This window comes from Capricornis sumatraensis, chromosome 4, assembly GCF_032405125.1.
Source record: "Capricornis sumatraensis isolate serow.1 chromosome 4, serow.2, whole genome shotgun sequence".
Classification (NCBI taxonomy): domain Eukaryota; kingdom Metazoa; phylum Chordata; class Mammalia; order Artiodactyla; family Bovidae; genus Capricornis; species Capricornis sumatraensis.
Genome location: NC_091072.1, coordinates 146,465,491 through 146,479,033, shown reverse-complemented (window position 1 = coordinate 146,479,033; position 13,543 = coordinate 146,465,491). Strand labels below are relative to the sequence as shown.

Below are 13,543 nucleotides of genomic sequence, written 5' to 3'. Positions count from 1 at the left end.
ATGACTCTAACGCTTTAACACAAGGCTGTAGGATTTGCTGTGGTAGACAAAACTATTGGCTCTTAAATGTTTCATTGTGGAAGTGACATCATTTGTTATCATACTTTATTGCATAAGTCAAATCACTTGGTTATGCTTCCTTTCAGACAGATAAGGAAGTATTAATACTTCCATGTGCTCAGAATAGAGAATTTTAATTATCACTAAGCATTAGGATATTTACATCTGTGATATGTCTACAATATGTGTCCCCTGAATTTTGTTGCACTTACTCTAAGGCTTGGAAAAAAAAGTAAAGTAAATAACTTCAACCATGTCGAACTCTTTGCGGCCCCATGGAATGTAGCCCACCAGACTCCTCTCTGCATCAGATTCTCTAGGCATGAATACTGGAGTGGATTGCCATGTCTTTCTCCTGACTCAGGGGTTAAACTCGGGTCTCCTGCATTGCAGGCAGATTCTTTACCATCTGAGCCACCAGGGAAGCCTCTAAGGCTTGGCATCTGTCATCAATTCTGGAAAATTCTAGCTAATATTTTTTCAAATATGGCATATGCCAGTTCCCTTTCTTTATGTCTCCTTGTCTCAGGCACCCTCTCCTTCTCCCCATATTTAAATTTAACTTGTTTTAAGTTTTCCCTCCATGTTTTGTCTCTAATTTACTCTTCTGTATTTTTATCCTTCTGCTCCTCTGTTCAGTATTTCAGATAACTTATCTTGACTTATTATTCACTTCTCTAATCTGTCTTTTTCTGAGGTTAATCTGATGCACACATTTAATTTTAAGAAGGCATATTTTTCATTTGTAAAAATCATGCTTTAAATTTTTTGTATGCATTTTTTCAGTCTGTGAAGATTATATTTCTTCAACTATGGTATAGTAGAAGATATATAGCCAATATCTGATATTTGAACATGAGAAATCTCTGTTTCTGCTTCAGTAGTTTCTCTTGGTTTGTGTTTTGACATTTTGTCGCTTGGAGTACTTTTTTATGACACTATACTGGGTCACTTGATTTATAAAAACTATTTGTAGAGGTAATTTAGACTTAGGATGAAGGTGATTTACTCCAGAAAGATATTCATATTTATTTTTTCATGATTTTGTGGTATTATCAATAGTGGGCCACCTTCATACAAGTGCAAAAATGGATATTACCTGGACAATCCAGAAAGTCAAACCCTAATTCTGATTCTATGCAACAGCAGGTCTGTTTCAACTGGTGTCCGGCTCACGTGGAGAATGCCTTCTGCTGGATCCTCATTTCGGTGTGGATTTCCTATATGATTTATACCTCCTCACCATCAAGGGCCATTAAAAAGCCACACATTTTCCTGAATGGCCTAGTGCTGTCAGGGTAAAACTGCATTCCACGTTCCTGTACCTCAGTGAAAAATTTAAGTTTTCTGATTTCTCCTGAATTTTTTAGCCATCATGTGAGGTCTTTAATGCTTTTAAGATAATTTTTAGTGAATTTATTCCATTTTATTTATTTTCAGCAGAAAAGATACCCTCAATAACCAAGCTGACAGTTACTGAGATAATCTCCTGGAATTTATCACAGTAATTAAATCATGTACTTGTTTGTTTCTCTCATCAATTACATAAAAGATACATGAAGGCAGGGTCATTGTCTCACCATTTTCTGCATTTACAGCACTTACACTGCCTTTCCATAAATAATTTTAGAATTCATAAAAGTAGCTTCTTGTGTGCTTCCATGATACTTTGTCAAACCTTACTCTCCTCTCAGGGTTTGACTGTAAAAAATAACACCCAAATTGAGTAAGCATCACAGGCTGTCTCTTTGCACCCGATGTCTCCTTCACCTCCTTACCTTGTATCCTTTTCTTTCCTTTTGAGAGTGAGCCTCCCCAGCTCTATGGATTGAACTGTTTCTCTCCAAAATGTATATCTTGAAGTCTTAGCCCCACAGTGACTGGATTGGAGAAATGGCCTTTAGGAGGTAACTGAGGTTAAATAAGACCATACAGTTGCGGCCCTAATCCAACATGTGACATTACAAAAACAGGAAGAGACAGACCATCCTCCTGTCTCCCTGTGCACATGTCCTAAGAATGATCAGGTGAGAACGCAGTGAGGGACCATGGCCTGCATGCCAAGATCAGAGAACTAGAATGAGCACATCCTTGTCAGCACCTTGAGCTCAGCCTCCAGAACTGTGATAAGTAAATACAGTCCTGTTGTTTTATCATCCAAGCTGTGGTATCTTCGGGTGGTCACCTGCCTGAATTGACCAAATACCAGAATCTTCTCCAGCTCAGCATTTCCCCAGTTGTTCTCTCTGTGATGTACCGCTTCTGTTACCAGAGTGAGAGCACATGGGGTGGGGTCTAGACCTGAGCAGTGTTAGTGATGCCCCAGGGACCATATCTTGTTATTATAAGAAAAATTCTCATTTTCTGAATCAAATTCAAAATTGCTAGAGCTGATTCATGGTCTTAGAAAAATCACTTCTCAGTTCCTGATGGGAAAACAGGACCCTGGGATACTAGGTGAGACTTGATGAAACAGAAAGAGGTCACATCAGGTAAACCTCCAGCTTGTTCACCCCTGCCTTCTGACACTGGAGGGAAGCCTGACATCAGTTATGTGTTGTTGTGCAACAAGTTAGTGCTGAACTTGGCAGCTTAAATCAGCAAACACCTAGTACCTCACACCTTTGGTGGGCCAGGAATTGACATGGCTTACCTTGGTCCTCTGACTCATGATGTCTCACAAGGATGCAATCATCTGAAGGTCCAACCAGGAGTGCTAACTGTCCAGATGTAATTGACTGGATGTTGGCAGCATTCAGACCTTGGCAGGCTGATGAACTGAGAGTCTCGGTCCATGTTTGCTGTTGGACAGAGGCTTGCCTCCATTCCCTGTCATGCAAGTGTTTCTATAAGTAGGTCACAACATGACATCTTGTTTTATTAGACCAAGACAGGTTAGGAAGGGGGAATCAGAATCATCTTGAAATCTAAGTGACATCTCATCACTTTGCCAAATTCCATTTGGTAGATTCATGTTTCTAGGTACATTTGAGTGTGGGCATTACACAAGGATGTGAACAAAAGGTGACAGGAATAACTGGGACATTTTAGAGGCCGTTACCCAGCCTTCTATTCCTAAGCTAGATGAGATTCTCCCTAGGGGACAGGAAAGGAGAGAGAGGATTCCTCCCTGGATTCTGGGCCATGCTCTATAACTGAGACAGAGAAACTGGGCCCTAGTAGCCTTGGGCACATCTACACGGAGGGCAGCATCCAGAGTCTCTGAAGGTCTGTTCTCAGTGGTATCCCTGGAGCCAGTTCTTCAGGCTCATGAGAAATACCTGGTGCCTCCCTTCCTGCTCCAGGTTCAGTGATGGCACACTGGGAGCTTAGAGGTGGCCACGGAGGGAATATTTATACCACAGAAGTCAACAGATGCTGTTCACAGAGCTTTCCCCTCAGAGAGAAGATTTTTTTAATACTTAATAGCACACCAGTGCATTGTCTCCTAAAATCTCTCCTATGTCCTGTGCCTGTGTCTGTCTTGCAGATCTGGAGCTAAGGCTGATCAATGGAGACCATAGCTGTGAGGGGAGAGTGGAAGTGAAGCACCAAGGAAAATGGGGCACAGTGAATGATCTGAACTGGAACATGGAGGAGGCACATGTGGTGTGCAGACAGCTGAGGTGTGGAGCTGCTGTTGGTGCTCCCAAAGAGTCTAAATTTGGACCAGGAATTGGACCCATTTGGTTTCATTATATTTATTGCAAAGGGCAGGAGTCAGTTATCACCGAGTGCAGTTATCCTCCTCTTAAAGACCATCGTACTGAGGGCTATTCCCATAACAAGGATGCTGGAGTAATCTGCTCAGGTAAGTCTTATCTGGTCTGGGAGGAGATTCCCAGTAGGAAATCTTTCAGTTTTATTCCCAGAGAAACTATGGGCACGTGGATCACAGTCTTTAGAACATACTTCTTTGAAGATTCCACTCACACAATGATTTCTTGAACATTAGGTGCTCAGAAGAGCATAAAGACTTGCTTGGACCTGGAGAAAAAACTCCAGACCCATAGTCACTGGGCCCTCCAATCTCTGTGGTCTGTCATAGAAGGTGGAAGTGTGAGGTCAAATGTTTCATGCAGGTGCAACTACTGGGATGGACCTCTACGAATTAGGTTCATCATGGTAGCTCGCATTCTTGCATCAGGTGGTCAAACAAGTGGGACTACAGGAGAGCATATGTGAGAAGTGCAAGCAAACTTACTCTATTATACTCACAATTTCTACAGAGAGTATCCTCATATGAGTATACAGGGTAGGTACCAATAGAACAGGCTTAACCCAGAAGTGGAGGCCAAAATGGGTGTGAAGATCAATGAACAATTGACAATAACAAGGTCAGGGTGAAGTTATAGAAAGAAACTACCTGAGGGCATTTTATTGGTACTTTTGAATGTAAGTAGGTCACAGAGGAGGACAAGACTTGGGATTTGTGGCACTCTCATCACACTGGTGTACCTGCTCACCGGGGTGGGGAGCTCACATCCTGTTTGTGGGGATGTTGAGGCTGCAGGAAAACCTGAAGCTTGACGATTATAACAGAGTAGCTGAAGCAAAACTAAGGACAGTGAAGTTAAGAGAACTTTGAAATGATACGTAATAATGACTCAGTCCAGTCTACATGTATTTGACCTGAGCCAAGGGGTAAACTAGAATGTGATTGGGTGGTCACAGTATTTACCAAGGATATTCTCAGCTTGCTGTGATATTTGATAATATCTTCCTCAGTTCCAACTATTGTGGTAGGTTTAAACCCTGGAAAATTCATCAGACATTCTGATAACAACTGGAATATCTTTTCCAATCTCACCACTAACAGATCTTTCATGATACTCTTGAGGTTGCAAAGAATTCTTTTCTTTTTTAAAAATTCCTATTTGAGGTAAGACTGACATGCCAAAAGCTGTACATTGTTAATATTTACAAAATGATGAATTTGGAAATCCCTTATGACTTTACAGTGGAAGTGACAAAAAGATTCAAGGGAATTGATCTTTGTTGAGGAAGGAGAAGGAAGCTGTTGTCTCCTACATCATCAGTTTCATGATGTCACTTTCCAGGGCTTTATTCTTTTAAAATAAGTGCTTTTTGAATATAGTTTTAGATTGGCAATTTTTCTTAGCACATTTAAGGTTTTTCCTACATGACATTGGCTTCTCATGTTCTTAGTGACTTCAGTTTTAGCACAGATATTTTGCAATTTGAGGTAATATAAAATAAGTCTCTGTCTCAATATTTTTTCTCTTTGTCAATTTCTTTCTATTTCTTATCACAATAGCCAAAGTAAGCTAGGTTTTAATGTATTAGTGAGCAGCCAATTTTTTTTTTTCTTATACGATGTGTTCTATTCAGTTTGCTATGGCAAAAGGAAGAGCAAGATAGATCAACAAGGGGAAACCATAGTCATCTTGAAATCTAATCTCTTAAATTACATCTCATCCTGTTGCCAAATTTCATTTGTTAGATGCATGTTACTAGGTACATTTGAGTGTGGGGATTACATAAGGACATGAACACCAGGCAGCTGGAATAACTGGAACACTTCAGAGCCTGTTACCCCAGCCTTCTGTTCCTGAGCTGGATGAGATGCTCCCTATGGACAGGGAAGGAGAGGGAGGATTCCTCCCTGGATCCTGGGCCATGAGCTGTAACTGAGGCAGAGAAGCTGGGCCCTCGTAGCCTTGGGCACATCTACAGGGAGGGCAGCATCCAGAGTCTCTGGAGGCCTATCCTCGATGGTGTCCCTGGAGCTGGTTCTACAGGCTCCTGAGAAACACCTGGTGCCTCCCTTCCTGCTCCAGGTTCAGTGATGGCACACTGGGGGCTTAGGGTTGGCCATGTGGGAATGTTTATACCATAGAAGTCAAGAAATGCTGAACACAGGATTTTTTTTTCAGAAGTCAGAGATTTCATTTTTAAATATTACCACTATACGTCTGCATTGTCTCCTAAAATGTCTTCTGTGTCCTTGTCCCTCTGCAGCTCGGGAGGTGAGGCTGAAGGATGGAGCCCACCACTGTGAGGGGAGAGTGGAAGTGAAGCACCAAGGAGAATGGGGCACAGTGAATGATCACAACTGGAGCTTGGAGGCAGCAGCTGTGGTGTGCAGAGAACTGGAGTGTGGAGCTGCCATTAATGCTTCCAGAGGAGCTCATTTTGGACCAGGGATTGGCCCCATTTGGTTTCAGTATATTTACTGCAATGGGACAGAATCTTCTCTCATGGAGTGTAGTTATCCTCCTCTTAAAAACCACCTTCCTGAGGGCCTATCCCATGACAGGGATGCTGGAGCAGTCTGCTCAGGTAAGTCTTGTCTGGTCTGGGAGGGGATATTTAGCTAGAAAATCCTCTTTTTCTTTTTGAGAATAGCATATGCCTATGGATCACAGTCTTTAGTACATTCTTGGGTGAAGACTCCAGTCATAGAGTGACCTCTTGAACATTAGGTGCTCAAAGAAAACATGAACACTTGCTTGGCCCTGGAGAGAAAGTCTCATGACCCATAGTCACTGGGCCCTCCAGTTTCTATTGTGTGTCATAGGAGGCAGGGAAAAAAGTAAAAGTAAAGTAAGTCACTTCAGTCGTGTACAACTTTTTGACCCTATGGACCTGTAGCCCGCCAGGCTCCTCTGTCCATCGAATACTCCAGGAAAGAATACTGGGATGGTTGTCATGCCTTTCTTCAGGGGATCTTCCTGACCCAGGCATTGAACCTGAGTCTCCCACAATGCAGGCAGATTCTTTACCATCTGAGCCAACAGGGAATCCTAGGAGGCAGGAGGCTGAGCCCAAATGCTTCATTTAGGTACAACTGCTGTGTTGGACCTCATCATGATAGCCTGTTGTATTCTTTCATGATATGTTTAGACATGTGTGGCTACAAGAGGGGTTAGAGGAGAGGTTCAGGCAAATACAGCTTATTATGTTCAAAGATACAGGGTATTATCAGGTTGGGTACATGGGGAAAGTGACAAGAGACAGCCTCAATGAAGCAGCAATGACACAAGGAGAGATTGAAGACCCATGGACAAATGACAATACCCAGAGTCAGGGTATAGTTACACGACAAAAAAGCATTAGGGGATTTCGTTGGTGCATTTGAATATAACTAGGTCACTGGGGAGGACAAGATGGGGATTTGGGCAGGGGACCACCTCATCACTGGTGCACCTGCTCACCAGGGTGGGGAGCTCATAACCTATTTGTGGGGATGTTGAGGTTGCAGGAAAATCTGAAGTTTGACAAATACAGCACAGAAGATGAAGTGAAACTAAGGGCAGTGAAGTTAAGAAAACCTGAAATGATATGTAATAAGGGCTCAGTTCAGTTCAGTTCAGTTCAGTCACTCAGTCATGTCTGACTTTTTGTGACCCCATGAATTGCAGCACGCCAGGCCTCCCTGTCCATCACCAATTCCTGGAGTTCACTCAAACTCACGTCCATCAAGTCAGTGATGCTCTCCAGCCATCTCATCCTATGTCGTCCCCTTTTCCTCCTGCTCCCAATCCCTCCCAGCATCAGAGGCTTTTCCAATGAGTCAACTCTTCGTGTGAGGTGGCCAATACTGGAGCTTCAGATTTAGCATCATTCCTTCCAAAGAACACCCAGGACTGATCTCCTTTAGAATGGACTGGTTGAATGTCCTTGCAGTCCATGGGACTTTCAAGAGCCTTCTGCAACACCACAGTTCAAAAACATCCATTCTTCGGTGCTCAGCCTTCTTTACAGTCCAACTCTCACATGCATACATGGCTACTGGAAAAACCATATCTTGTATAAATGTATTGGACCTGAGCCAAGGCAGAAAGTGAAGAGGAACTAAAGAGCCTCTTGATGAAAGTGAAAGAGGAGAGTGAAAACATTGGCTTAAAGCTCAGAAAACTAAGATCATGGCATCTGGTCCCATCACTTCATGGCAAATAGATGGGGAAATGGTGGAAACGCTGTCAGACTTTATTTTTGGGGGCTCCAAAATCAATGCAGGTGGTGATTGCACCCATGAAATTAAAAGACGCTTACTCCTTGGAAGGAAAGTTATGACCAACCTAGAGAGCATATTCAAAAGCAGAGACATTACTTTGCCAACAAAGGTCCGTCTAGTCAAGGCTATGGTTTTTCCAGTAGTCATGTATAGATGTGAGAGCTGGACTGTGAAGAAAGCTAAGTGCCGAAGAATTGATGCTTTTGAACTGTGGTGCTGGAGAAGACTCTTGAGAGTCCCTTGGACTGCAAGGAGATCCAACTAGCCTGTCCTAAAGGAGATCAGTCCTGGGTGTCCATTGGGAGGACTGATGCTGAAGCTGAAACCCAATACTTTGGCCACCTCATGCGAAGAGTGGACTCATTGGAAAAGACCCTGATGCTGGGAGGGATTGAGGGCAGGACAAGGAGGGGATGACAGAGGATGAGATGGCTGGATGGCATCACGGACTCAATGGACGTGAGTTTGAGTGAACTCTTGGAATTGGTGATGGACAGGGAGGCCTGGCGTGCTGCAATTCATGGGGTCACAAAGAGTCAGACACAGCTGAGTGACTGAACTGAACTGAAGGTGGAAATAGGTCTTTCTGGGTTGCTCAGTGGTAAAGAATCTGACTGCAAAGCAGAAGACGCCAGAGATGTCATGCATTCAATCCCTGGGTCAGAAAGATACGCTGGCAACCCACTCCAGTATTCTTGCCTGGAGAATCCCATGAACAGAGGAGCCTGGTGGGCTACAGTCCATAGTGTCACACAGAGTCAGATATGACTCTGAGCATGCACGCCAGGTGGAAATTAGAATGGTTGGGTGGTCACAGTATTTGCCAGAGATGTTTCCAGTTGTTATCAGCATGTTTGATGAATCTCTTTAGCAAAACTTTAATGATGCTCTTGAAGTTGCTAAGAAAACAATTCTTTCCTTTGTAAAAGCTACTTTATTGAGGTAAAGATGACCTACAAAAACTGTACATAGTTAGTATTTACCCCTGATGAATTTGGTGATCAGTATACATTTGTGAAACCATGAATACAATCTATGCCATAAACCTGTTCATCCCTTCCAAAGTTTTCTTTCATCCTCTTTATTACAGTATTACTATCAAAGTAACTGTTTTCAAAGGGCATTTGAGCTTCAGTTAGAAATTTTTGTTTTAAGAGAACCCATTTCTTAGCATTTCAAATGACATCCCTTATTGTCACAATGTCTTCATTATGGTTTCAAATGCAGAAAAGCTCGTGGAAACACTGCAGGAGTCCTTGCCTTATTCTGATAAATCAGCATCTGAAATAAAATGGACTGTGTGATGTTGAAGTTTGTGTGATACTGGAGCTTCTAATGTTATAATTTTAAGAAAAATAATGTCTTCATATTAACTCCAGTTAAGATATACTTAAAAATAGAAAGATTTGAGAGTGCCATGGGATTTAACACTCATAGTGGTTTATATCCCCTGATTACCTTTGCTCTCCTTTTGCTGTTGTTCAATCACTAGGTCATGTCCAACTCTTTGCGACCCCATGGACTGCAGTAGGCCAGGCTTCCCTGTCCTTCACCATCTCCCAGAGTTTGCTTAGACTCATGTCCATTGAGTTGATGATGCCATCCAGCCATCTCTTCCTTGCCACTCCCTTCTCCTTTTGCCTTCAATTTTTCCCAGCATCAGGGTCTTTGCCAATGAGTCAGCACTTCGCATCAGGTGGCCGAAGTATTGCAGCTTCAGCATGAGTCCTTTCAATGAATATTCAGAACTGATTTCTTTTAGGATTGACTGGTTTGATCTCCTTGCTATCCAAGGGACTCCCAAGAGTCTTCTCCAATACCGCAGTTCAATAACATCAATTTCTGGTGCTCAGCCTTCTTTATGATCCATCTCTCACACTCACACATAACTACTGGGAAGACCCATAGCTTGGACGAGATGGACCTTTGTCAGCAAAGTGACGTGTCTGCTTTTTAATATACTGTGTAGGTTTGTCCTAGCTCTCCTTCCAAGGAGCAAGCGTCTTTTAATTTCATGGCTGCAGTCACTGTCTGTAGTGATTTGGGAGCACAAGAAAATAAAATCTGTCACTGTTTCCACTTTTTACCCATCTTTTTGCCATGAAGTGATGGAACCAGATGCCATGATCTTAGTTTTTTTGATCTGCTTATCATAATTACTCATGTATCTATATTGTTTATGCCTCATCATTTTATTATTAATATGCTACTACTTCACTACAAGGATGCAGGATTTGCTATTTTAAAAAAATGTATTGACTCTTAAATGTTTCTATGAGGAAGTGACATCATTTGTTCTCACACTTCATTGGATAAGTCAGATTACATGGTTATGTTTCCTTTCAAGTAGGCAAAGAACTATTAGTATTTCCATGTACTCAGAATAAGAGAATTTTAAATATGACTAAACATTTATGATGTTTATATCCTTGAAGTGTCTGGAATTTAATTGCTATCTATGTGTGTCCTTGAGTTTTTTTTTTTCTTTTTGCCACTGGTAGCCCCCTTTTATCACTCTAAGGCTTGATATTGTTCATCAATTCTGGAAAATGCTCAGCCAGTGTTTTTCAATTATTTCTTCTGTTCAATTCTTTGTTTTTCTTTGTGTCTCTCCTTCTCTACCTCTTTTTCTCTCTTTATGCCCATATGTCAGTTTAACTTATTTGAAACATCTTGCTCCATTTTCTGTCTCTGGATTTTTCATGTTTTTGTTGCTCTGTGCAGTAGTATTCCTGATGATTTCTTCTGACTTATTATAAAATTCACTGATTCTATGTTTTACTGAGGTTAATTTGATGCAAACATTGTAATTTTAAGTATATTTTTCATTCATAGAAGCTCAGTTTAAAATTTTTTTTCTGTGTACTTTTTAGTCCTCTGAAGATCCTTCAACAGTGTTTTTATTTCTTTAAATATGGTATATGTGGAAGATATACAGCCTAGTGTCTGATACACTGAATATGAGAAGTCTCTGCTTCAACTTCAGTTGTTTCTCTTGGTTTGTGTTCATGGACCATTTTCTTGATATACTTTTCTTTTTTGACAATATACTGGTCACTTTCTCTATAAAAATATTTATAAAGATAATTAAAAGCTTGGATGAAGGTAATTTACTATAGAAAGGAATACATAGATACTTTTTCATGGTTTTTTGGTATTATCAAGTGCAGAAATGGATATTACCTAGACGATCCAGAGATTCACACTCTGAATCTAATTCTGTGCAAAACCTGCCTGTTTTAACTGCCAGCATGTTGTGGAGAATGCCTTCTGCTGGATTCTCATCTGGGTGTGGTTTTCCGATTTGATTTATGTCTCCTTACCACCTTGTGTGCATGCATGCTCAGTCGCTTCAGTTGTGTCCGACTCTTTGTGACCCCATGGACTGTAGCCTGCCAGGCTCCTCTGTCCATGCGATTCTCCAGCAAGAATACTGGAGTGGGCTGCCATGCTCTCCTCCAGGGGATCTTCTGGAGTCAGGAATGAAAAACTCATGTATTATGTCTCCTACATTGGCAGACAGATTGTTTACCACTAGCACATCCTGGGAAGCCCTTCTGCACACCAAGGGCCACAAGAAACACCACACACTTTCCTGAATAACTTAGAGCCCTCAGAGCAAATGCAGATTACTGACTCCATGAATTTCCATTTACTCTTAGATTGCCCTGACCTTTTGTTCCAGTCTTATGAGGTCTTAACTTATGAGGTCTGGAACTTAACACAGTAATGAAATCACGTACTTCCTTGTTTGTGTCATCAACTAGGTAAAAGCTACATGAAAGCAGGAACATTTTCTTACTTTTTTCTGCATTAACAGCACAAGACTTGCCTCCCAATAGATAATTTTTATTATTTTTTGAAATCTTCTTTCGTTTTATATTTTAAACTATGAGAGTATGATAACACATTTATAGGAGACTCAGAAAATATACAACAAAATTACATATCAGTTCAGTTCCGTTCAGTTGCTCAGTCGTGTCTGACTCTTTGCAACCCCATGAACTGCAGCATGCCAGGCCTCCCTGTCCATCACCAACTCCCGGAGTTCACTCAAACTCATGTCCATCGAGTCGATGATGCCATCCAGCCATCTCATCCTCTCTCGTCCCCTTCTCCTCCTGGCCCCAATCCCTCCCAGCATCAGGGTCTTTTCCAATGAGTCCACTCTTCACATCAGGTGGCCAAAGTATTGGAGTTTCAGCTTCAGCATCAGTCCTTCCAATGAACACCCAGGACTGATCTCTTTAGGAGGGACTGGTTGGATCACCTTGCAGTCTAAGGGACTCTCAAGAGTTCTCTCCAACACCACAGTTCAGAAGCATCAATTCTTCGGCACTCAGCTTTCTTCACAGTCCAACTCTCACATCCATACATGATCACTGGAAAAACCATAGCCTTGACTAGACGGACCTTTGTTGGCAGAATAATGTCTCTGCTTTTGAATATGCTATCTAGGTTGGTCATAACTTTCCTTCCAAGGAGTAAACGTCTTTTAATTTCATGGGTGCAGTCACCATCTGCAGTGATTTTGGAGCCCAAAACAATAAAGTCTGACAGCGTTTCCACTGTTTCCCCATCTATTTGCCGTGAAGTGATGGGACCAGATGCCATGATCTTAGTTTTCTGAATGTTGAGCTTTAGGCCAACTCTTTCACTCTCCTCTTTCACTTTTATCAAGAGGCTCTTTAGTTCCTCTTCACTTTCTGCCATAAGGGTGGTTTCATCTGTATATCTGAGGTTATTGATATTTCTCCCGGCAATCTTGATTCCAGCTTGTGCTTCTTCCAGCCCAGCATTTCTCATGATGTACTCTGTATATAAGTTAAATAAACAGGGTGACAATATACAGCCTTGACATACTTCCACATATAGTTCCACTATATATTACCATTTTTTAACTAGATGAATTAAGATTTTTAGTTGAAGTTTAAATATCAAACTCTCAAAAATTTATTGAATGAATAAACAGAAATGTAGAAGGATGTAGTAGACCTGAAAAACACTATGACCCAATTCAACATAATTAAGATTTGCACAGTTTTCACACAACAACAGAATACAAATTCTATTCAAGTTTCCAGATACTATAAACCAGGAGACACTGGAACATATCCAGGGGCATAAAACAATGTGCAAAACTTTTATGGTCTAAAGGTATTGGAGTCATACAGAGTCTGTTCTCTTATCACAATGGAATTATGTTTAAAATATTTGAAAATAACCCACATATTTTCAAGTGCAATGTGACATTTACCAGGAGAGATCTTTGATTTAGCCATTGAAATCCTCAAAAAACTTAAAAGACTCAAAAAATACAGAGAATGACTGAAGAGAAGAAAGCCTTTAAATGAGAAATTAATATCAAAATGAGAAATTAGCGTCAATGATACCCTAAAAACCCTATGTAATTGAAGTTATATTGGGGTTACTTAATTAGAAATTAAGCATTCACTTTTAAATAATGGGTGTATCTAAGAAGCCATAACCAGGAAAATCAGA

General features: G+C 41.2%; 1 protein-coding gene across 1 annotated transcript in view; it reads left to right on the top strand.

Annotated features, from left to right (window-relative positions):
- The window catches only part of LOC138078779 (antigen WC1.1-like), an 89,341-nt gene that overhangs the window by 33,687 nt on the left and 42,111 nt on the right, over positions 1-13,543 (top strand). The window contains exons 4-5 of the mRNA XM_068971524.1: positions 3,551-3,871; positions 6,043-6,363. Of these exons, the coding sequence (XP_068827625.1) occupies positions 3,551-3,871; positions 6,043-6,363 (642 nt within the window). The remainder of the gene's footprint in view (positions 1-3,550; positions 3,872-6,042; positions 6,364-13,543) is intronic.